At 38.8% G+C, this 26,591-nt stretch overlaps 1 protein-coding gene across 3 annotated transcripts in view; it reads left to right on the top strand.

Annotated features, from left to right (window-relative positions):
• LOC138700100 (vascular endothelial growth factor receptor 1-like) overlaps window positions 1-26,591 on the top strand; it is a 343,737-nt gene that overhangs the window by 188,673 nt on the left and 128,473 nt on the right. For all 3 annotated transcript variants that reach the window (XM_069826422.1, XM_069826423.1, XM_069826421.1), the window contains exon 6: window positions 20,887-21,035. In XM_069826422.1, coding sequence (XP_069682523.1) covers window positions 20,887-21,035 — 149 coding nt within the window. The remainder of the gene's footprint in view (window positions 1-20,886; window positions 21,036-26,591) is intronic.

The following is a 26,591-nucleotide window of genomic DNA, read 5'->3' as shown; positions in this document are numbered from 1 at the left end:
TTCACCCTCATCCACACCCATGTCATCTACAATTTCAACGTCTGTGAAACTGTGCCATGATCTACTCTGTAGACAGGTGAGTCAGCTAATGACCAGACTCACAGTTTTCAGAAGCTTTTGCTCATTGCATGAAGCAAATCCATCTCTTTATTCACATTATTTTTCTAATCAGAGAGCATTTGGACCGATGGTAAGCACTTGCTCATGTCTGCTGTTGCATCACCATGAGCAGGAGGCCGAGCTCTTTTTTATTCAACATACTGGAAACATTTCATTCAAAATAGTGAAGTAAAAGGACTTGCTCAGCTTTATTCACTTGGCCCGATAAGTGGTATAGTAATGAACTCCGTAATCTTAAACAGAGATGTACAGATGTACATTATTTTATGATTTGTACGTGTATCAAGGTATTAATGATTTTAAGGATATTTATTATGTAACTAAAAGATTATATAAAATAATTTTAAGGTGTACTAAAATTAATTACTTTTCAAATTTAATTAATTAATTAATTAATTAATAACAAAACCAAAACGACTTGGTCAATTATTTCTAGTCTTACAAATAGCCAGTCTAACTCTAATGTCTTCATCAGATATTGATGCTGACCAATTCAGTTCTTTTTTTTTTTTATCGATAATGTTAATCATATTGTTAACAACTTAACTTAATGACAAATCACCAAGCACAAAATTTTTTAGTTAATTAAGTTAAACCTACTCAGACTTTTGCTTTTAAACAATTTGGTTATGATGTTATTTTAGGTATGAACAATAGCTCTTGTCTTGATGTCTATGTATTAATTCTAAAATCTTGAAGGTTGCTTCGGTCAATATTATTGAGCCTATTTTTAATTGCTGTCTAGATTCTGGTGTTTTTCCTGATTATTTTAAGTATGTCAAGGTAATTCCAGGCAGCCAGCTGGCTGACAGCCATGAATCCTGTTCTGCTCTGTACTGTCCACCCAGTATAATACCTAGCTTGTCGAAGGTTTTTGAGATTTTGCTTAAGAAACCAATTTACAATTACTTTGAAGCAAATTCTTTGCTCACTAACTGTTAGTATGATTTAAGGACTTCCCATAGTACTGTGGAAGTGGTGGTAACTTTTGTTAAGAGATGTTTTATGGGCATTGAAAATGGTTATCATGTTAATAGTAGTTTTTATTATTTCTCAAAGGTTTTCGACATAGTTTCACATGCAACTTTTTTACAGAAGCTTAATATTATAGTTTTAATGGTCTTAGTGTTAAATTTTTAGCTTCTTATTTTAATGATAGGCATCAATCTGTTTTTGTAAATGGTAAAATGTCACGTATCATGTATTAAAACATGGTGTGCGGAAGGTTCTGTTTTGGAACCTTTATTGTTTCTTATTTATGTCAATGACCTTCCTGACTATATTCATGATGGGTGTTCAGAGTCTTATATGTTTGTTGATGATTTAGTTGTTAATACTATTCATAAAAATAGTGACATATTATCTATGGAACTTGCAGATGTATCAAGTAGGGGTGTTGATTGGTGTAGTGCGAATAACCTTATAAGTAATTCCAATAAAACTGAAAATTTAAATGTTAGTATAAATCGTCTTACTACTGTTAGTGATACTGCTGTTAGGTTTCTGGATATCTATCTTGGCCTCGCTTGGTTTGGCGAACTTATGTAAACTATGTTGGTAAGAAAATAAAGATATTTTTATGTTAAGATTATTAAGGATAATTTGCCAATCAATCTATTGTTCGCAATATTTCATATCCATGTACAAAGTCATTTAAATTCTGGTATTATTCTTTCGAATCATCATACTTCTGCACATGCTTTCTTTATATTAAAAAAAGAGAGCTTTTAAGATTAATTTTTGGAGTCTCAACTATGACTGAATGTAAACTTCTTTTATAAGGTCAAAAATTTTGACATTGCCGTCGATCGATGTATGTATTGGCTTGTCTCCTTTACACCCAAATTAACACTAATAATTTAATAGCATCTACTTCTGTCCGTAAGTCCGCCGAGTTAGCTCTGTGGTAGCGTGTCTGCCTCCAGACTAGCTGGCCTGGGTTCGATTCCCGACGGGATCAGAAATTTTTCTTGTAAAACTTCTACCTCGGGACTGGGAGAGATGACGGTGCACAACTTCTAATCGCTAAATTGTGGGTTAAATCCCAAATCTCTTCGCAGTGCATATGAAGAGAAGGCATATGTCACTGTTGATAGTGATTCGTCTGTCGGATGGGGACATTAAACCTGGCGACCCCCTTGGTGAAATTAGACAGGAGTAGGCTATGTGCTGGCACCGGGTTTCCCCTTCTTCCTTCCTCACCTTCATTATCATCCTCACCCAGTCCCTACACTACACTTACACGAACACTTAACATACACTCATCCTAGTACACGATATAACTCTTCACAAATACACATCATGCATAATGTGGCCTGCCTAAGTGGTGTGCAATTTGAAAACGGGTCACAATCCTGCCATTTATCCGCAGTATGTGGAACCAGAATCACGCAAAGTGAAGTGGGTAGGCATTAGACACACACACACACACTTCTGTTCATAATTATTCTACAAGAAAAAACAAATTTATATATTGATAAATGTAAGTACAGTATTATTCAAAATAATTTTCTTTATTTTGCTTTGAAATTATTTAATATTTTACCTATTGATACAAGAAATCTCCCATTTGGAGTGTTTAGAAGACGGATTAGGGCAGTTTTGATGGTAAATCCACTATATGATCTAGAAGAGTTTTTTAATATTCATGTATTCTAATTTGTATTTTATGACGATGCCATACATGTTGTACATGTTTTAGCAAAATAAATATATAGGCCTATCTATCAACATCTGAGGTTATTTAGTGTCTGAATGAGATAAAAGTAATAATGTCAATGAAATGAGTCGGGGATGCAGCACCGATAGTTACCCGGCATTTGGTTGAGGGAAAACCCAGGAAAAACCTCAACCAGGTAACTTGCCCTGACCGGGATTCGAACCCGGGCCACCTGGTTTTGCAGTCAGACACACTAACCGTTACTCCACAGTTGTGGACTTCTTCTGTTTCTGTGGAAGTAGAATTCATCAGTGATTTCGTGAAATGATTGCTTCTTGATCAGATCATGCAGCAAATCCTTGTGAATAGAGATGCATGCCAATGATGTTAATCTTCCTTGTGTCATTGAATTACGAAGATTTGTCTTTATGCGGTTGAGTGTAGAAATAACTTAATTCACTGAAATGCTTACTGATGGCAATGTCACAAGAAGGGAAACGAGCCGGTATGTTTTTATAAATATTTTTTTGTTTTCTCCTACACGTTTTAGTGTATCAGAGAAATATTCTGATAAGTCTACTTATAATTTGCGTAAAGAAGCTCAAGTTCTGTTTTCAAATGACTTACTTTAAACAAATTTGGGAAGATCTTTATAGAGTAGAGAGAGTATTAGGAGGGAAAACAGTGAAGACATTTTTAAATATCGGCATGAGAGAAAAACTGAAGCTGCTCACTGTCTTGAAAGTACCCATAGTGCTAACTTGTATCAAAATGATGTCAAGTATTTTCATTTACTTGTTTCTCACAAAAAAACAATGTTCTGTGATATCTTTTGAAGAATATAAAATAAAATACTAGTTTGAAAGATATTACTGAAAAGAATAACAAGAAATTCAATTTACTTGTTTCTCACAAAAAAACAATGTTCTGTGATATCTTTTGAAGAATATCAAATAAAATACTAGTTTGAAAGATATTACTGAAAAGAATAACAAGAAATTCAAATTCAAAATCCTTCATATTATTGATCAACCCATTTGAAAGTGTTAACAGTTATTTTGTCAGATTCAAAATCGTTAGCTACTATCTCAAACACTGTTTTCAATCATCCCATTCTTCTGCAATCACTTTCACATTTTTTAAATTTCAACTCCATCTGGTATCTTGTTATGGGTATACCCTTTCCTACAATTGTATTTAGAACATAACTCCTTTTATCAGAATGGTGAAAAAACAATAGGATGCCACTAATATCAGCAAAAGAGAGATTCCACTGTGAAACCTGTTTCAGTTGAGTTTATCAGAGTCAGCCTATGGGCCGAACAATTAATAAATATTGCCTGAGGTGCAAATTCCTTTACTCTTTTGTAATCCATTTAAATGCCCAGACATTACACTTCCCCATCGACACATTGTCCTACAAGCTTTGTCTTACAGTCAAATGGTCCTAACACAGTATCCACCAAATTGAACAATGCTTTCGACATTCAATCACAACTCATATATAAAAAACGACAAAAATTGTTCTACTAATTCACTTTTTATGTTTATAAGTCTTACAATTAAGGAGATTGGGGTTTTGTGTGATATCTGTAGTGTTATCAACCTGAACTGAGAAAAAGTCACAATTGGTTATTTAAAGTTTAATATAATCATTAATGCAATCAGAAATACCCACAATTATTTCATTTTGTATTATTACTTTAGAATTTTAGTAAATACACTTTTGATTTTAGCATAATGATTTTTTATGTATAACGGATTTGTTTAAATTGAAAGTGACAAAATACTAGATGAAGATGAGCTTTCATCATGTCTGGAACTCTAATCTGTCTAATCTGACATTTTCGTTATACTGGGCTTACAAGGAGCGAATTTCCTTTCAGAGAGTCAGAAATAGTATTTTGATTTTCTTTCGAGGTGTATTAATAGCAAAACAGACTTGAGATCTTCTGCAGAATCTGAATGTTTGCGCACTGACCAGTTTATATTTAGCAAGGCACAAAATCCATCCGAGTTCTGTACACATTTTTTTCATTGCAACTAATAATCGGGGCCAGCAAAACAATTTTTCCAAATAAGATCTACCATGTAGCCACTAATGTTCGCTGTATCACGCATTTTTAAGATGTTCGATGTAAGATTTTGCGCCTTTTTTCCTACTTTTTGCCTATATATTAAGAACAGGTGTTAGTTTCCTCACTATCATCTCTGTTATCATCTTCAATCCACCGCAGAAATGGTGTCTACAACACACTATACAATATATTGTTTATAGGATACACTCTTCATTGTTAATAGTCATCATCAATATCATCATCATCAATCATACAGGTTATAGTCCCAGAAGGACTGTTACGGTTCACAAAAGTTTTCAGCCCATCTCTTCGTTTGATGTCCAGTTGATCTCCTACCTCTAGGTTGATAATGCAGGATTGCACGAGGGATTCTAGTCCTAGACATACGCCTCACATGCTGACGCCAATTATCTTGATAGTGACATCTCTGCTAGTATAGAGTTCAAGTTCCTTTAAGATGTCTTCATTTCTTTTATGGTCCCATTTAATATAGCCAACTGTTCACTAGCAATGATTATACTTGCGTCACATTTCCTTAGAGTCCATGCTTCACTTTCATAGGGCAGGACTGGTCGTAATAAGGTTTTATACTGGCAAGTGTAGGTATGTCACTGAACTAGAGATGGTTTCATGATTCTATTTATGATGCCCATTGATTTATTATATTGTAAAATTTTGTCATGAATATCTAAATCTGCTAAGAAAGATAATTTGTAGCCAAGATATTTAAATTCTTTAACTCTTTCCAAAATACTTCCATTAATATAAATCTTGCTAGGAACAGGCTCTTTGCCACAAAAAGCCATAATTTTAGTTTTGTCGATAGAAATTTCCATAGAGTATTTATCTGCTATGAGTTGCAAATTGTATATGGACTTTTGTAAATCGTCCTCTGATCAGACTAGCAAAGCTAAATCATCATCAAATAACAATATGTCCAAATTTAAATTATGGTTTATTGGTATGTGACCATGCCTTGTTTTCCTAAATTCACGTATTGTGGTATTCAGATATACTGTATGTTAAATAGAAGGGGGGTAGTGGGTATCCTTGTCAGACACCAGAAAAAAATCATCTTTCAGACTGACAATTTATCTGCAATTTTAATTGAGATTGAAGTATCTTTACAGTATATATTATAAATATTCTGAACAATTTGTTGTAGAATGCAATCTTTTACTAATATATTCAATAAGATGTTATGATTTAGATTTACATTATCGAAAGCTTTTCTGAAGTCCAGAAATGCAATGTATATGTTCTTCGCCCAAAATGTTCTCATAATATTGATATAATTTATTTTTTATTAAACTTGCATTGTTAATAGCACCGGTAATAATTGAAAGTTACCATTTATAAAAAATAAGAAAAAAATGGAATAATCGCTAAAAATAAATAACTAATTAATAAACTTAATCCTCTAATAGCTCCTTTTAAATAACAACCAGAAACAGTATTCACTCTATTCACAATGTTTCACAAACTGAAATGGAAAATGAAGAAATAAATGAGAATAGACAAGGAATGTTTCTTATTGTACTTATATATCGTTATTTTTCTTCAAAAGAGTGACTTAGTCAACTCAAGAGGTTAAAACGGTGTTACAGCTAAAAAAAAAAATAAATAAATAAAATATTTCAGGAGATTTACCATACTCTCGAAGACAAGTCTTATACAGGCTTTGTTGTCATGGTTACCATAAACAAACAAGCAACTATGTCTGCAGCTGAGAAAAGTAGCTTCAATCTCCACATCCTAACTTCTACCTGAAATGATCGAAGTCTCTCTCACTCAACCTATTCCACGCCCTCAGTTTTCATCAACTATAATGAGAGGCAGGAATGGAGCTAGTGTTTTATAGTGCAGAATCTATTACAATGACGTAAAAGCCAAAAATAATTTAAAATATTAAAATACTTTATAAATAGGTGAAGTGGCACTTCACGAATTTCAACTGAAAACTGCCACTGATTTCAGTTCCTCTTTCTGAGTCAGCAAAGATTGGTATAGTCCATTCACAAATTTTCTCTCCAGTTACAAACTGTTTCACTCACAAGGAAAGCTCACTAAGTGATGATGGATTTTCACAACGATTTTCCCCCTTATGTTCTTATTTAAAATAAGAAATCTTGCTATAAATTTCGGCTCAACTGCAGTATTTGTCCCCCTATGCTTTAACATCTGAAGGAGTGCCAACATACTTCTTGCGCTTTTTGTGCTACCAACCTTAACTCATCTGCCTCCACTGTAACGAAAATTGTTACTTATGCCAATCTTTCTCTCGATAAAAACCCAATGCAGGTTGAGCAGAGAGTACAAGACGCGCAAAGAGTGTAAAATACTGCTATCTTATTACAAAGATTGTGTTTGTAGTAGGAACGGTTCATTTATGGAACCGCCAACATAGAATTAAGGCCGAGTTCGAGCCCCGAAAATATATAATTCAGCATTATAGGTATAAAAAATTACAGAAAAAGTCCAAAAACATGTACACGCAATGCTCCACTTCCGCGAAATTACAGTCTGTAGTTTGGACTCAGTGACGGCATTATTTCCTGGGTTTGAGCCCCGAAAATTTATAATTCTTTATTAGAGACATAAAAAATTTCAGGAAAAATCTAAAAACTTGTATAGACAATGCACATCTTCCGCCAAATTACAGTCTCTTGTTTGGACAAAGTGACGGCAATATTTCCTGAGCTCGAACACCGAAAGTGTAGGCTATAATTGTTTATTAGAGGCACAAAAATTTCCAGGAAAAATCTAAAAACTTGTATACACACTGCTCGACTTCCGCCAAATTACAATCTGCAGTTTGGACCTAGTGACGGCATTATTTCCTGGATTTGAGCCCTGAAAACTTATACCGGTAATTCTTTATTAGACACATAAAAAATTGCAGGAAAAATTTAAAACTTGTATACACAATGCACATCTTTGCCAAATTTGAACCCAATGATGGTATTATTCTCGGAATTTGGGCCCCGAATATTTATAATTCTTTATTAAAGGCATAAAAAATTTCAGAAAAAAACTAAAAACTTGTATACACAATGCAAATCTTCCGCCACATTGCCGTCTGTAGTTTGAACCCAATGACGGAATTACTTCCTGAGTTCGAGCACCGAAAATATATAATTGTTTGTTGTAGGAATAAAGAATTGCAGGAAAAATCTAAACTTGTATACATTATGAACCCCCTCCGTTAAATATCGGACTGTAGTTTGAACCTAGTGAGCGTGTTGTGTCCTTAGTTCGAGCTCCTTAAAATTAAAATTCATTAATGTGGGTATGAAGAATTTACTGGAAAATCTAAAAAAAAAAACTTACAGATAATGCCGTCCGTCACTGAGAGTACAGAAAGTGGACTGTGAGTAGGCCTACAGAGAGTGGACTGAGAGGACAGACAGTGGACTGAGAGAACAGAAAATGGTCTGAGAGTCCTTAGTTCGAGCTCCTTAAAATTAAAATTCATCAATGTGGGTATGAAGAATTTACTGGAAAATCTAAAAAAAAAAAATTTACATGTTGAACCCCTTCCGCTAAATTTCAGTCATCACTGTCTTCTCAGTCATTGTTTTATTCTCAGTTTTCGCTTTCCTTCATGAACTGAACATTGAGACGAGAGAGAGTGGACAGAGGGAAGGCAGAGGGCAGAGAAGGCACAAAAAAGACAGAGTGAACTGAGCGTGGACTGAGTGTACAGAGAGTGGACTGAGAGTACAGAAAGTGGACTGTAAGTAGGCCTACAGAGAGTGGACTGAGAGAACAGAAAGTGGTCTGAGAGTATATACTTGTTTTTTTTAAGACGGGACATGACAGGAGCGTTGCGATCGGAAAAACAACTGAATGTCGCATAGCGTGGTAGGCCTGTTGCTATGGTAACAACGGTTGAGTTGCCAAACTTACCGTTCCCACATGGCGAGTGCTTAATAGCTCTCTTGGCGACATTTATTGTGCACACAATGTTAACATTGGTACGTTTCGTCTTTGATTCTCTGTCGATTTTTGTGTTGTTTTCTTACCTTTGCGTCAATTGTCAATGAATGTTTTAACGTCAGCCATTGTAACGTCAGTTGATACCTTCCATCAGCTGGCAGCGTGGTAGTCCATATTGGCAACATAGCACTGTAGTTCCAAGTTCGGCCGCTAAACTGTCACGTCCCATCTTTAAAAAAAAAAAAAACAAGTATAGCTGGAGCACTGTGGGGATAGCGAGGGAACTAAGAGAATGGAGAGGGACCAGAGAGTGAACTGAGAGAAGAGAGAGTGGACAGAGAGTATAGAGTTGACTGAGAGAATATAGGTGTACTGAGAGCACAGAGTGTGGACTGAGAGGACAGAGTGAAGACAGAGAGTGGACTGAAAGGACAGAGAATGGACTGAGAAGACAAAGAGTGAACTGATAGGACAGAGAGTGGACAGAGAAGAGAGAGTGATCTGAGAGAACAGGGAAGGGACAGAGTAGACTGAGATGACGGAGAGTGGACTGAGAGAACAGAGAAGAAACAGAGTGTGGATCGAGAAGACAGAGAGCAGTCTGAGAGGACAAAGTGTGGACTCAGATGACAGAGAGTAGACTGAGAGGACAAAGTGGGGTGAAAAACTGAGAGTGGATTGAGTGTACAGAGAGTGAACTGAGAGGATAGAGAGAAGACTGAGAGTGAACTGGGGAAACTGCGAGTCAGAATTATTTCCTCTCTGTGCTCACTCACTGTAATTTCAGTACCTACTCTCTTTGATATCGGTCCACTCTGTTTCCTTTCCCTGTTCTACCTCAGTCCTCTCCCTCTCCTCTCGGTCCAATCTGCATCTTCTCAGCTCACTCTTTTTCTCCTCAGCCCACTCCATCCTCTCAATTTTATGTCACTTTCCGTCCTTTCAATCCACACAATGTACTCTCAATTCATTCTCTGTAATCTCTGCCCCTTCTCTGTTCTCTCAATATACTCACCATTCTCTGTGTCCACTCTCTTTTCTCTCAGTTCACTCTCTGTTCTCTTAGCTCATTCCCTATCCCCTCAGTCCACTCCCTATCCTCTGAGTCCACTATCTGTCCTCTCAGACTACACACTGTTGTCTGAGTCCTCTCTCTGTCGTCTCAGTCCACTCTGTCCCTTCTTTCCATTCTCTGCCCTTTAGTCTACTCTCTGTATTCTCAATTCACTCTCTGTAATCTCTGTCCACTTTCTGTCCTCTCAGTCCATTTCCTTTCCCCTCAGTCTACCCTCTCTCTCTCCCTCTGTCCCCTCCGTCTACTATCTATCCTCTCAGTCCACTCTGTGGTCTCACAGTCTACTCACCACCCTCTCTCTCCACCCTCTTGTCACTCAGTTCAGTCTCTGTTCCCTCTATACTCTTAGCTTACTCCCTATCCGTCAATGCTCTATCTATCCTCCTAGGCTCCTCTCTGTCATCCCAGTCCACAGTTTGTCCTTTCAGTCCACTATCTCCTCTCAGTCCACTCCCTGTACTCTCAGTTCACTCTCTGTACTTTCAGTTCACTCTCTGTATTCTCAGATCATTCTGTGTCCTTCTATGTGCTCTAATAATTCCAGTCTCTGTTCTCTCAGTCCTTACAAAAGTTTCTACAGCAATAGGACATTTATCACAGCGTTATATCAACATGCCAACAACACCTAAAGAAACTGCAAGGGTTAAGCACGGATTTTATACGATTTCGCGTTTTCCTAACTATATAAGTGCAAATGACTGTATACATATGAAAATACAATCACCAGGTAGAGAATATGCAGAAATGTTCAGAAATCGCAAGGAATTTTTTTTCAATTAACGTGCAAACTGTGTCTGATTCTTCCTTGTTGATTCGAGACATTGTGGCTAGGTGGCCAGGCACATCTCATGACTCATATTTTTAATTCAAGAATTAAGAGGCGATTTGAAGATGGAGAATTTGGTGCAGCTATTCTAGTTGGAGATAGTGGATATGCTGTACAAAATTACCTCATTACACCACCGACAATTACACACACGCGAGAGGAACAACTTTTTCAGGAGGCCATCATAAGGACTAGAAGTCCAGTAGAGAGGAGCTATGGGGTATAGAAAAGAAGATTTCCTGTTTTAGTTACTGGAATCAGACTAAAATTGGACAGAATTCAAAGTATAATTGTGGCAACAACTATTTTACACAATATAGCTTGCAATGAGAATGAAAAATACTTCCTGTTAGTGATGACCAGTTGGATGCCATTAACACTGTGCATAACTTCCCTCAAGCAGCTAACAACCACCCAAATGTAGCAGAAAATGTCAGGCGAAACCACCTTATCCATCAGTACTTCAATGATTTGTTGGTGGTACATGTAACATTGTTTATTATTCATGTTAAACTTACATATTTTGAAAAGTATATTATAACTTTATTTCACTGGAAATTAAGCATTACCTGCACCTTATCCATCAGTACTTTCATGATTAAAACAAATTAACATAAAGTAGTACATGTAACATTGTTTATTATTCATGTTAAACTTGGATATTTGCAAAAGTATATAGGCCTATTATAACTTTACTTCACTGAAAATTAAGCAGTACCTGTAATTTACACCATAATTAGTAAGCCTAAAATTTTTATTTTAAACCCGATACATTATCGTATGTGGTGTAGCTTTAGATGCAACACAACCTCCATAATATAGGATACTAATGATGACATGACTTAACTGTAACTGTGTTATATAAAATATTACTACCGATACACAAATATTTTAACACATTATAGTGTAGTCACAATTTATATAAAAATCCCACTTTATTTTAATTACGCAGTGATGTTACAAGTTGAAATATATCTGCATTTATATCAAAATTATATTAATGTCGGATTTCAATGACAGAAAGTACCGTAACGAATTACTTGAAATATGCAGTGTGTTTAACAGAATTGATTTATAAACATTTTGATGTCATGTTATAATTATGCCTAGGCCTACTGTTTTTTTCTTACGTATTATTACTATATTATAAATAAGCCATATATAAATTATGTGATAGGTGATGGCATGCAATAAATTTCGTTTTTCAATTGGAATTAAGTTAAACTACCTACTGATTAACTTGTTATTCAATTATTTAAGAAGCTACATAAATTTAAATATCTTTTGTTTTAAGTAGCATGATAACCTGATGTGATATGTTGATTATGGTATTATTAATACAGTGAATGATATAAACCGAATAACATTATGAAAATATCAAAATAACATCATAAAATATTAAGACCACTACAAACTAATACAAAACTGAAGTTATCAATACTGCCTTTAAATATATAAGTTACCTAATGTGATTTAATACGTTAGATTAAATTTTTTAATTTAAATAAAAAAAGAACATATAGACTTGAACAAAATAAACTCCATAACTACTTCAAAACCTTGTGATTTCAGTTAGCTGTTTGTTTTAAGGTCCAATTCCCTATTCCTAACATCAAGTTCAAGAATTCTTCTTTTCATCTCAAAATCAAACTCCTTATTTTTTTATATGAAGTTCTGTGAGTTTCATCTTCACTCTATGTTCTTCTTTCATATTTATGTTACCGGTACTTTAAATTCATGCTTCATCCTTTGGAACTGAATTTGATCCTCTATTGCTTGTTTGTGTAACTGCAAAACTTCTTGTTTTTCTTGCCATAATGCCATAAGTTTCTTTCCTGCCAATGAACTGTCTAGTGATGGTCTTTTCTTCTTTACTCGGAGTGGAGTGGAAGTAGGTTTCCTCAGGCCTCTAATACTGAATTGACTGCTACATGGAATGGCTTCTACTTCATTAATTTGTATATTATCCTGAGAAACTATTGGTATATGGGTGAATATTCTGAAATGGGTAAATGTATGTCCCAGCTGATTTAAGGAGTTTCTTGAAAATGTTAACTGATTACTTTTGCATTTAATTAACTAACTCTCACATGTTTTAGTTGGAAACGAAGTATAAAAGGATTAATTTTAAAATTTATAATTGCAAAATAACGTCCAAACATCAAAATGTAACTACGCTCCCTATGTCCCCAACTACATTTTACTCTGTTTTACTAAGTTTTTCTCGGAATGTTTCAATTTGATTTTATTTCCTCGGCAAAGATTATAAAAATAAATAGTTAAAATACTTTTGAAAGACAGGAATTTTTGTTTGTTTAATTCTGAAAGGACACAACTATAACGTAAAGTTTGTCACCAAAAATTTCGTAACGCCGGTCCCTCGAAATAAAAGAGCTACACAAAAGATAATTTTGCTTCATGTGATAAATTTTAACGGTTGGTAGCGATGAGAGGTCAACATGGCGCCAGTTGAAAAACTTTTCGTCAATTATCGTAATTTATTTGATTGAAAAATACAAAAATCATCATTGATGACTGAATGTTATGTTTTCTATTGGTAACACCGGTTCCAGGTGGCATTAAACATAGTTTGTATATACTAAACTTTCGTAGTATGTGCAAAACATTACAATGTTTGTCGATTAAAAGATCTAACCTCCATGATATTTTTAACGATTTATTTTGTCAGAACTATTGCGGAAATTATACTAATTTGTAACAACTGTCCCCAGTGGGACGAGGTTTCATTTAACATACAATTATTAAATACCGGTGTATAAAGTAACTTCGAATATTATTTCATGTGATTGTTTATAGGAAAGAAAAAAAAAGTGTGATGATGAAAGTAGGAAATATGAAAGGGAGAAGATACGTAGGCAGAGGGCAAATATGACTGAAGAGGAGTTGCAGAAAAAAAGGGACTATGGCAAGAATATTAAAAAAAAGAAAGAAAATAGTACCCATAGATATGACTGATCGTGAAAAAAGAAATGTTCGAAGACAAGTGAAATCTGAAGTACAGAAGTTTAGAAGATACCTTAAACAATGGGCTGTAAGGGAAAGATAACAACAATCCCTTCGCTTTTTTTAAATTAGAAAATCTCGCATAAAAATTTTTTTAAGCTCAACTGACACCAGAATCTTCAATAATAGGAGCAAATGCGACCAATGTGAGAAAAAAGTACACATTTAATATAATATATTTTTTCTAGTTTTGTTATTCATATTTGCCCATTTCAGAATATTCACCCATACCTTATAACCTGATCAGTGGGATTTGAATCGTCACCTGCGACAAATGCTTGGGATTCAGAAGCTACAAACTTGTACAGATTCACACATGAAAAGGGTGTTACATTGGAATTTTGAATTTATTGGATTTGAAGAGGAAATTGTGCTTTTCCCATGTTTGCAGATGCGAGTAGTGATGACTGGCATCTTTCTTTGTACTAACTAAAGAGAGCAGTAAATCAATTTCTACCGGACTAAAATTATTACTTCCCCCCCCCCTCAGAATTCTCCATTGTCTGAACCGTTGCTTACGAGATTACACAAGCTGGCGCATAGCACGATCGAGAGTAGGTCTCTGTGAGTCATGACAATTTCTGCCGCTAGGTTCGCCTCGCTGCCCTAAGAAATGATGAATAGTACCATTACAAAGCATTGTGTATCGTGAAAATAGTTCGATTAATTGTGCATTACTGATTGAGTACGAATATTATAAATATGCCAAGCATATTACAGTGTTATTTGAAGTTTGTTCAGCTAAGTTATATTCGAAAATTGGCAGTTATCCGTCACAATTCTAAGTACTTTAAATCCAATATCTTCCACTACTTTCAGGGCTTCCATAGTCAATTTTGCCAACTCATCTCCGGTTAATTTTTTTTTTTTTGGTAGGTTATTTTACGACGCTTTATCAACATCTAGGTTATTTAGCGTCTGAATGAGATGAAGGTGATAATGCCGGTGAAATGAGTCCGGCGTCCAACACCGAAAGTTACCAGCATTTGCTCATATTGGGTTGAGGGAAAACCCCGGAAAAAACCTCAACCAGGTAACTTGCCCCGACCGGGAATCGAACCCGGGCCACCTGGTTTCGCGGCTAGACGTGCTAACCGTTACTCCACAGGTGTGGACTCTCCGGTTAAATTGTGCGTAAAATAAAATGACACTGGTATTCTGTACTTTGTAGACAGACCCTTGAACAGAATGCACAGCAATTTATTGGCCAGCTTATTTTCAATCCCAATAGCATTTTTCTCAGTGTCTGTCATTCCTATCAACATATCCAGATTTCTGTCATACATCAATTTCGGTTTAACACTCATTTCGTCAATAATGAGAGATCCAACTTTTTCATTTTTATGCTCCAAGGACTTTTCCTCTGCAATTAGCCGAGCCTTTATCAAAGAGGTGACACCTGTTTCTCCTTTTGAGTGACCAATATAAGTTTTTAATGTCTTTTGATGGGGTAAGTGTAAAATACCCAAGTTTCTTAGTAATCTATAGCCGGTAGATGACCTGTTAGATAGCAATATGCAGATTTTCAGTGTGTTTTCATGAAATTTACACTTTTGTTTTCCGAAAGCCTGAATTTGTTCAGTCAAAAAGCTTGCTTTCAAACTACCTTCTTTAGCAGCTTCTTTTATTTTGGTAAGTTGCTTTTCAATTCCTTGTTCTTCCTTCTCGTTTTGTTTCTGTAAACTCCAGAGCTTGCTTTTTAAATTACATATTGTCTGTCTTAGTTTTCTAATAAGCTGATTTTGTTTCCGAATTGTCCTAGTAATTTTTTTACGTTGTAATGTAATGGCTTTGGGAATTTTTTTACTTTCAATTGAGCACTGTGTGGCTATAGTTTTTTATGTGCTTCATAGATTTCTTCAATTGAAACATTTGCTTCATTGAAAGCGGACGTACTATGTTCAACATTGGGTTTATTTTTCTTAGCAGGATGGATGTTATTCACCACTTCTGTTATCCTTCTTTTGTTGCGTCTACTTATGTTTGAAACATCTTGTTTATGTTTTGGAAAATCATCAAAGACGGATGGTACCACATTAGGAAGCAAACGTTTTAATGTTGTGCTAATGCTAAAATCAGCTTCTTTGAAATGTCTGCTGCAGACACGCGATTTCTTGTTTGGCGTCCAAAGAGTCCTTGGTTTGTCCCCTTCGCGAGAAATGGCTACGCACCACTTCTTTCTTAGTCCTTCATCTTGTGGAAAACAATGAAACGAAAAATCATATTCTTTATTCTGGTTCGATTTGCACAATGGCACTCAGCAGTAAACCATTTCAATCACACAAATTACAGGCTAACTTCCTAATTTAATAAATGCTAATTCAAAATATATTTACACGCACTAAAATACTACAGAGTTTACTATTACTATGCTCAATAGATTAATCAGTAGGCCTATAGAAATGTTTTCACCACTGCAAGAAAAAATCGCGCAATAATTATACTTCTCAGTTATTGTGACGTTCGTATTTTTTTAAAAAAGAGAGGGAAAAGTTAGGCCTTTTTGCAAATGCTTAATTATGAATTCAGGAAATTAAAGATAATGCAGTAACTTAATTAGTTGCAATATCTTATTTAATAACAATATTAATAATATTAGGTGAAAAGAATAGGCTATAGTGCGTATATGTAAGATGTCAAGTTAATTTATTTCCGGAAATGTTTGGTGTATGAACTGAAGTACAGAACAGACAGTCCCTCAGTTTATATATAATATGTTTTAATATCAAGAATGACAGCCTTTTATTGTAATATAATTGAGGAGTAGAAGTTTGGAAATTACGTCTATTGTCCATAAAATATTGTACGAAGCATTTAATAAGCAATGGTGAGTCCTTTAAATGTCCCAAATGTCAATGTCATTTAAGTGTTCTGCTATGAATATTTAGGGCAGAACAGCGCTCCGAGCGGCGGAATTAGCATTACGAGGGAACCACTTCAGACTCGTTTTTCAAGCGCTATGCGCCAGCTTGTGTAATCTCGTAAGCAACGGTCTGAACACAGGACATTACAGTGTACGTTATGATAATCTGATCAAAATTCATAATGGACGATGAAACAATCATACAGTACAACCAACCGTTTACTGAAATAAAAATAGGCCTAATATAAGAGGATGACACCTATTATGAATGTTTAGGTCACTGGAAAACTGGACAGACCAAATGTTGGCACCCTGACCTCTTTCTTTAACTTTATCCCGTCTATTACCAAACAAAAATGTGAAACAATAATTGTGCTAATTCACCAAACAAAAGGCTGTTTTTATTACATTATTTATAAATATTCATTTTTATTGAGCATGTATTTAACAATTTTTCAACATTTTACCTTAAAATACTTTCTCTTGCTTCCTTGCTCTGGGTATTTGCCCATTCTAGCCAATTATAAACTTGGGCCTGTGAATATTACATAACTAGATTAGGTCACATACTAAAACATTAAAAATAAAAGCTATTTACCTTAGAATTATCAAGATTCTGGGTACATCAGGTAGGCCTAATTTAGTGGGTTACCGAAGGCGTTAAAAAGCTGGAAGTTGTCTTCTTGAAATTAATGGACATAATGATTTTCGGAGGGAAAGAAATAAACTAAAGGAAATTAATTTTTATATTAAAATGGATCCACGTCACCAGATAATGCACATAAACACAAGTTAGTCCGATCTTGCCTGTCAGAGAAAAATGGAATCGAGAATGCTTTCCAATAAATTCAAGAAAACATCTGATTAAATGATACACAACACTTCACATGGGTATAAATGTTTTTTTATTTATTTATGAAACTAGTAGATGCATTTCTTCTTTATTCGCGTTGATTTAATTGTAGCATCAATTCTCTGTAAACAGCTGACATGTTGAAAACGTGTAAGACGCGTCATCAATAATCATGTTCATGACTCTGATTGGGTCAAAGGATTGGTTAGTTGTTGTTCAATGTAGCCAACACATGAGAAGCCATGAGCATCTGGTGCTAACATTAGTTTAATTTAGACTGCCAGAAATTTATGGAGAAAATGGAAGCATGTTTAAACTGAATAGTAAAGTTGAACGGGTTTAATTTATTCCAAGTTTAACTAAGGCTGTGTCTCAAAGCTCAAGTCCATACTACACACTAGTGACTAGCAACTAGGTGACTTGTAGGCTACACACTAGGGAGCTTTGGATATGTATGCTTGAAACATGGCCTTCTTCACAGACTATTTTTCTAAAAACCATGACATCACGGTGCAGCACTAAATTAAGAAGGCAGTGTCCTATTGCAGTTCCATTACGAATTATGTGGAAAAGATAAGGACTTAATATATTACAATAATGTTTAAAACATTGTACAGAAGATACTAACAATGTCAGTGTTCAAAGTTAACGTGTTATTCTACATTATATTTACATTATTTCACTTCCAAAGCATTTTCAGATTTCATAACCCCAATTGCTGATGCAGTATCCATGTTTGTTTAGTGAACAAGTCAACAATCGAGCAAGCATTTTCGTTTACTAGCTACTACGGACTTGATTGCTATGTACTACGTAGCTTTACATCATAACTACTGACGTCACATCCGGCTATTTAGTCAACAATCTAGTTCACTTCAGCTGAAAATGTAGCTTTGAGACACGGCCTAACTTTGGAGAAAATGGCCCTAAACGATGCAATATAACTGACGCCATTTGTTATGTTGAGCCTGAGCTATTGTGAAATGTACCTGCTAAAACGGTTTAAGTACATGTTACATGGTGTGGTAGCTCCTTACTTGTCTGTGTCTTGCGCATGCGCAGTGTCCCATCATTGGACTGAAAAATTTCTTGCGGGACACTATCCGGAGAAGGCCTAGACTTCGAGATATGAATTATCAAAATAATCGCTTGACACTATATAAGTCTTATATCTCCATTGCCATCGTGAAGAAGAAAATGTTTAAGATCCCAAATGTCTATGCATTGCCCTCAAAATCAGCTTATGAAAACTCACCTCTTCAAGTTATTTAAAAAAGTATATTTTCCATCTGTCAGTCATCATAGCATTCTTTTGGTAGACTCATGGTCTCATTACCGAGATAGGCTATTGAAAGAATAACTCCAGAAGGTAAAATGGTGGAAGAGGTAACAATTCCAAAGCACACAACTTGATTGTTCAATCTCTTGACTTTTATGGCTTTATGCCTTGAAAAAATTCCATTCGTAAGTTCTCTGATAGTGTTTTGTTACTTGGCACAAATATTATATTGCATCAGAGAGATGATGTGATAACACATAATCAGCTTTCATCTCCTAGTTATGTAAATATGTTTCAATATGGCTGGCATAAAGCCAAACAAACCTGATAAATTCGTCATTCCTATAGAATTCTGTTTTGACGTAGATGTACAGAATTATTCTTGAGCTGACTGTAAGAAACTTATTTTCTTGAAATGTTCGTGGTGCAAAGTTCCACTGTGTCTTGAGCATTTTTACGATTTCCATTACTGTGATCAGTACAGTACATTTTCTTATCATTTCTTCATAGACTATTCTGTAGTCAATTTCATGAATATTATGTATCTGGTACTAGCGAAAATGTACCACTGCAAACATACAATTGAACAGGTAGGGTAGGGAATTCCAGATACAGAGAAGAATTAAGGCGGGAGATATAATCTCACCAAGACTCTTTATATGCTTTCTAGAAGGGTTATTTAGAAATATTACAGGAGACTACGGTATCAACATAGGTGGGACAAAACTATCAAATCTACGATTCGCAGATATAGAGTACTTACGGGAAATAAGCGAACTTAATGAAAAAGCAGGCCTAAAAATGAATTTAAAGAAGACTAAGACCATGAAAAATCATGTAGGAGAAATCTTAGAACTAGCGCCCAACATCCCAATAGAATATGTGCAGGAAATTGTCTACCTGGGCCAGACTGTATCATTCTCAAGAAGCACAAGCAAAGAAATAGTGAGACGCATAGCAGCAGCATGGGCAAAATTTTGGGCACTGATGTTTATATTGTTAGAAAAGTCATACAGCTTAGAGATTAAGAGACATATCATGAATACGTGCATATTACCAGCACTAGTTTACGGTTCACAAACATGGAGCACCACGAAGAGAGACAGAACCATGTTACAAGTATGCCAAAGCAGAATGGAGAGAAAGATACTAGGCATCACATGGGGGGGAACAGAATGCGAAATGAGACTTCAAGAATAAAAACAAAAATAAATGATGCAGTAACTACCAGCAGAAACCTGAAATTGAGTTGGGCGGGTCACATCATGAGGTTAAATCCCAGCAGATGGACTCACAAGGCGACAGTCTAGGACCCCAGGTGCGGGCAAAGGAATGTGGGGCGTCAAAGAACACATTGAGTCGACGATCTCAGGAAGACCTTTGGGAACCAATGGACAATGGCCACCAGAGAGAGGACAGTGTGGAAGCAGTGTATCACCACAGCATCGCAGACCATCCCTCAATGAGACATCACACAGAAGAGTGCATCACAGAGGACCAGAAAGCAGCAAGGGAGAAACTAAAAGAACACATGCAAAAAGTGTTACGACTTAAAGGAGAATCCTTCCCGGCATGGCTAACAGGGATCACCTTAATCAGCCACCTTCCTAGGAAGAGGCCTGTACCCCGAGGGGACATTATGGGCTTGAACTTGATGTCATTTTCATAACTTATATTATTTAAGGAGATTTTGACAGTGCAGTATGCAGCTAGATGAAATGTATTGTCTGATATGTCTAGCACATAGCACTGTTTGCATTATATGGTATAGCTCTGGATTGAAGAATTTAAAAAAATCATATTTCGAAAACTAGGCTTTCTCCAGATGTAGAAATTTATAAGGACGTTTATTATTTAAAATGGAATGTATGGGGGAACAATTGTTGTGAAAATTCATTATCACTTGGTGAGCCTTTCTTGTCATTGTACATTTAATCTTCAGCCAACTGAACAGTTTTAATCACAAGAGAACTATTACTTACTGTAATAGGTAATTAAATAATTCAAGTTGTAATATTATGGAACTACACTTTTAAGCACTGTATTACCAATGACAACTGTGCATGCACTTGTTGACATCAGGATTAAAAATATAGTGAACAGGCTTTCTTTTTCTGTGCGTGCATGTGTGTAACTGTAACTAATTATAACTGTTTCTTCGATATTTCAGAGAAGTCTAATAGTATCCCCAAGCCTTCAATAAATGGAACTTATGTACGTACACTCACAGCTGGTGAAAAACTTTATCTGGAATGCATGGCTCGTGCAAGCACTGGTATTAAGTTCAACATTTTGTGGCATTGGCCGAAGAATGTGCAGGTTAGTTGAACTTTTATCTTGCAACCATTGAATACAATTTTCTTTTCTCAATATTCCAATATAATTTCTTGTTATAGTTTTATATCATATGGACATGTTATTAGAAATTTTTAACAAGTTCAATACATAGCCCGCTCGAATATATTCAAAGAAAATAATTGAATAAAACAGGGGTTGGGAGCTCATATTGCAGGATCAACGCAATGCAACTTCACTGTCCTTTTTGTTCATGTAAGCAACACGAAGTCAATGAGTGGCTGCTTGAGTTACAGGACAGTCGCAATCTGCGTCAGTGGCAGACGTGAGTAATTGAATTTATTATCTTTACAACTGTCCATAACTTTCTTTTTATATATCTACAGACTCTGCACATAGATTCTCCCGAAGTATTATACAATATGTGGCTTTAAACTCATTTGTATCCACGCCAGTTTCATTAATTTTTTTTTCAAAGGTCCAGCAAAAGCATTCTCCTTTGCTATTGTAACTTTTAATACGAAACAAGAATGTAACTTTTATTCAAAACAACAATAATCACTTTCTATAATTGAATGTAAACACTCCCGTCAACAATGGGATTTCCACTCCACACAGTAACACATTATTCGTTATTGCACTCCACAGACGACAATGACAATTTACTTGGATTATTGGAAACAACAATGTACTGCTAATCTTAACTCATGTTCACAAAGCACTATTTACAACACAAAACTGTCAGTTCTCAGTTCACAGTTTGTTTGCCTTGGCTAGTTCTTCTAGCTCAGCTTTCAGTGCTGGACCCCGGACTCATTTCACCGGCATTATCACCTTCATTTCATTCAGACGCTAAATAACCTAGATGTTGATACAGCGTCGTAAAATAACCCAATTAAAAAAAATTCTTCTAGCTCAGTCACTCGAGTTCACAGTTTCTCGAACCCCAGACCTTCAGAGACAGTCCACTGAACTTCGAACTCAGGTCCCCCAACTGCGGTACACTGCACTCAAACTCAGGACTTCCGGCGACAGTCCACTGGTCAGGACACACTCAAGTCGAACTCCAGTCTCGAAGCTGGCTTCACTGCTACACAAGACTGACTGCCTTGCTTTCCAAAACTAGCAACAACTGCAACTAACTGCTGTCAGCTAACTTGCGTCTCCTATTTATAATCAAACCATAGTTTCCAGAGAGTACGATTTCGCGATCAATCTACAGATGCCCAGAAGATGGCGCCTCTCGAGTTCTCTGGATTTCTCCCCTCAGTCACCAGCTGCTTTACTTCCCCCTCTCCCTTCGTCACGTCCGCGCCGCCTCGCGCCCCCTCTCTTCTGCCGGACGCGCACGAAGTTCCTCGAAGAGCCGACAATATTCCGCCTGCTGTCACATTGCTCCCTCTTTAGGACTGCTCGTCCCGGGCAGTCCCTTGGTAGGCTGCTAATAGGTCCAGATGCACCACCATCATCTTCCCTCGGGGTTGTCGCTGGATGCGGTACACCACGTCATTGGTCCGGGTCACCACGCGGTATGGTCCATCCCAGGCACGCTGCAGCTTCGGTGATTTTCCTTTGGTCCTGGTAGGTCGATACAGCCACACCAGGTCGCCATCCTGGAATCCTGCAGAGTTGGCTAATGTGTCGTAGCACACTTTCATCCTGTCGCTGGTCATCTTCAGGTGCTCTCTGGCCAATTGGTGGACTCCATTCAACTTCTCCGTCAGTTCTGCCACATAGTCAGTCGCTGGCTGTCGGCGCTGGGTTCGTGCCAAACAGCAGATCACAGGGCAGGCGCAGTTCTCTCCCGAAGACCATGTTTGCCGGTGTCATCCCTGTTGTATCGTGGGCCGACGCTCTGTAGGCCAAGAGGAACAGTGGGACTCTGACATCTCAGTCTCGCTTCCGCAGGTGCTCTTCCACGGTTTTGATGTAGTGTTCCCACCATGCCGTCGGACTGTGGGTGGAGGGGAGTGGTCCTGGTTTTATGCACCCCCAGACGCTCGAACAATTCTCCCATCAGGTTGGATTCGAAGTTGCGCCCCTGATCACTATGCAATTCCCGGGGCACACTGAATCGGCAGATGAAGTTGCGAAGTAGCGCGTCTGCCACCGTCGAAGCCTCTTGGTTGGGAATTGCGTACACCTCTGGCCATTTTGTGAAGTAATCCATGGCGACTAGCAGGTAGCGGTTCCCTCGATCCGTGACTGGGAACGGTCCAGCAACGTCGATGGCGATTCTCTCAAAAGGAGCTCCCACGTTGTACTGCTGCATGGCTCCCCTGCTGCGTGTCCTTGGTCCGCGACTGGCTGCACATGTGTCGCACCTTTGGCACCATTGTTCGGTGTCGGTTCTCTGATGCAGCCAGTAGAATCTCTGCCTTAAGTTGTCCAGCGTCTTGTTGGCTCCCAGGTGGCCTCCAGTCACTTCAGCACGAGTCTCCTCCAGCACTTCCTTCACCTTGCTCCTGGGCAGGACAAGTTGTTCTATGTGGGTCCTTCCATCAGCCGACTCCCAAATCCTCTTCAGGATACCGTCCTTGACAGTGAAGGATTCCCACTGGGCCCAGTAGCTCTTTTAAGTGGTGCTACGGTTGGCGATATCGATCCATACTAGTCTCTGGCCGGACTACACATCACGCAGTAGCTGTCCAATGTTTGGGTCCTCCAGCTGCTCCCTCCTTATGGCGGCGTTATCCCATCCTAGGCTTGGCTGGGCGGCAATTGCTCGGACTGCGTAGGCGCCATCTCGCTCTTCTACTTTCAGGCAGTGTTTGCAGCCATCCAGGCACGGGCGTCGTGATAAGGCATCAGCGTTGGAATGTTTCTTCCCTTGGCGGTGTTTGGAGGTGAAGTTGTACTCCTGCAGTCGTTGAACCCAATGGCGGTCTGCCCCTCCAGATTCTTGAAGCCCAATAGCCAGTTGAGTGCAGAATGGTCTGTCCTTAGGTGGAATTCCTGGCCATACAAATATTTGTGGAAATGCTTTAGGGCTTCCACAATGGCAAGAAGTTCTCTACGTGTCACACAGTAGTTTCTCTCAGCCTTGGATAGTGTTCGGCTGAAGTAGGCAATCACCCTCTCTTACCCGTCCTGTTCCTGAGAGAGTACTCCGCTGATGCCTACGTTGCTAGCGTCCGTGTCGAGTGTGAACTTCCTTCCAGGGATGGGGTATCCCAGTACAGGAGCTGTGCAGAGCGCCTCTTTCAGTGACTGGAAGGATGACTCCGCCTCGTCCGTCCATTGGAATTGTTTCTCCTCGGTCAGCTGGGTTAGAGGCTTAGCTACGTTGGCGTACCAGCTACGAACCTTCTGTCATAAGTACAGAGGCCGAGAAAGCGGCGCAACTCCTGCTTGTCCCTCGATCTCGGCCATCCTCTGACGGCTTGTAGCTTCTCTGGGTCCGTGGCCATTCCGTTGGTCCCTACTACGTGCCCCAGGTAGCTGACCTTCTGGAACAGATGACATTTCTTCGGGTTCAACTTCAGCCTGGCTTGCTGCAGTCTCTCGAACATTTTCCTCAGGTTCAACAGCTGTTCGCCGAAAGTCTTGCCGACCACGATGACGTCATCAAGGTACAGCAAACAGGTGTCGTATGTCAGGCCTCTCATTACGGACTCCATTAGTTTCTGGAATGTAGCCGGTGCGTTGCAGAGGCTGAACGGCATAATGGTGAACTGCCATAGTCCCTGGCCTGTAGAGAATGCCGTTTTCTCCTTGTCCTCCGGATGTAGCGCCACCTGCCAGTATCCTAACTTGAGATCCAACGTAGAGAACCACTCTGCTCCGGCCAGGGTGTCCAAGGTGTCGTCAATTCGTGGAAGGGGAAAGCAGTCCTTCTTGGTAACGTCATTCAGTCTTCTGTAGTCCACGCAGCAACTCAGGTCCCCATTCTTCCTTTTCACCAGCACCACAGGTGATGACCAAGGGCTGTCGGATTCCTCGATGACCCCTCTTGCTTTCATGCTCTCCAATTGGCTGTCAATCTCCCTCTGTTTAGCTAGAGGGACGCGTCGAGGAGGTGTTCTGATTAGGCGAGGATTTCCGGTGTCAATGCGGTGCTGAACTTTCTCCACTCTCCTGTAGTCGTTTTCAGATAGACTGAACACGTCCTGAAATTCTGTCAGTAGATCGTGGACTTGTCTTCTTTCTCCTTTGCTTAAATTCTCCGCCAATTCTCGAGCCAGTTCTTTCAGTGATGGGTCTAGATCTGGACGTGGTCGGTGATACTCTTCGTTATCTGCCAGAGACGTTACAGACACCACCGGCTCGACGCTACCTAGTACAGTTCCACTAGGCACCTCCTTGTCCCGATTGGTGACATTCAGGACCCTCACCGGTACCACCTGGTTCGGGAGTAGGATCTGGCCACATAAACCCCATGTATCGGAGTTGTCTGCAAATCGAGGAGCAGGTTTCTCCTAGGCCATCACCACCATCTCGCAGCCTGCTGGGATTGTCACTTGATTCTCGAAGATGAGTCTGCTGTCCATGGGTTAGTCTTCGACATCCCTCGGGAACATTTCATCCTGACCAAAACGGAGTGTACGGCGCCGGACGTCCACCGTCGCATCGAAGATCTGCATGGCGTCGAGTCCCAGGATGACGTCTTCAAAGATGTTGGCGACGAACACCCACATCTCCAGTCTCCTCTTTCCCAAGGTCAAATCCAGGAAAACCTCTTTATGGATGGGCAAGCTCTCGCCTGAAGCAGTACGTAGCTCATATCGGAGCAGCGGCGTCCTCCCAGGTAGGCCACACACGACTTCCGGTCTGGCCATGGTGAGCGACGCCCTGGTGTCTACCAGTACTCTGCATGGGCGGCCTCTTATCCATCCATCAGGAATCAGCCAATCATTGCATCTTCTGTTAACCGTCTTCAAGATCAGCCAAGGGGATGGTGATGACGGCGTAGACGTGCCCCTCCTCGCATCGGCCCCTTTTAGTTTTCCTGTTTGTGACCGGATCGGTCACAGTCCCTTTTTAAGTGTCCAGATTCACCGCAGGACCAGCAGGTGGGCAAACCTCGTCTCCGTCGCTCGGGTGACTTCGGTTGACGTTCCTTGATGTCGGCTGCCGCGACGCTCCTAATCCGGTGCGATGCCGAGACGTTCGCCGTCAACTTGGCTGCCTCCATCCTGAGGGCCACTGCCAGAGCTGCATTGATGGTGCGATGCTCTGCCAAGAGTAGCTGTTGTCTGATTTCGGGGTCTCGAACTCTGCTGCCGAAGGTGTAGGCCTCTTCTCCAACGATGAAGTCAGTAGGTAGGCCCCTGAGGGCCCTATGGGCCAGTTGTTCCACCGCCATCTCAAATTCTTGCAGGGACTCGCCTGACTGTTGGACTCTCGTTTTCAGTTGGGTTCTAAACGCTGCCGCAAGTCGATGGTCACCATAACGTACCTCCAATATCTCAGTGGCTGTCCCATCTTCTGGAACACTGTGAAGAATCTCCGACGCCTGTCCCTGAAGCGCGGCCAGCAGCTGAGTAGTTTTCTCTCCTGGCATCCATCCATTGTGCTCTGCGATGGCTTCGAATTGGCGTCGGAATATTTCCCAGGACGTAGTTCCGTCTCGAACTTCGG

This window comes from Periplaneta americana, chromosome 5, assembly GCF_040183065.1.
Source record: "Periplaneta americana isolate PAMFEO1 chromosome 5, P.americana_PAMFEO1_priV1, whole genome shotgun sequence".
NCBI lineage: Eukaryota > Metazoa > Arthropoda > Insecta > Blattodea > Blattidae > Periplaneta > Periplaneta americana.
Note: the sequence above shows the minus strand (reverse complement) of the source record. Positions and strands in the feature narration are given on the sequence as shown.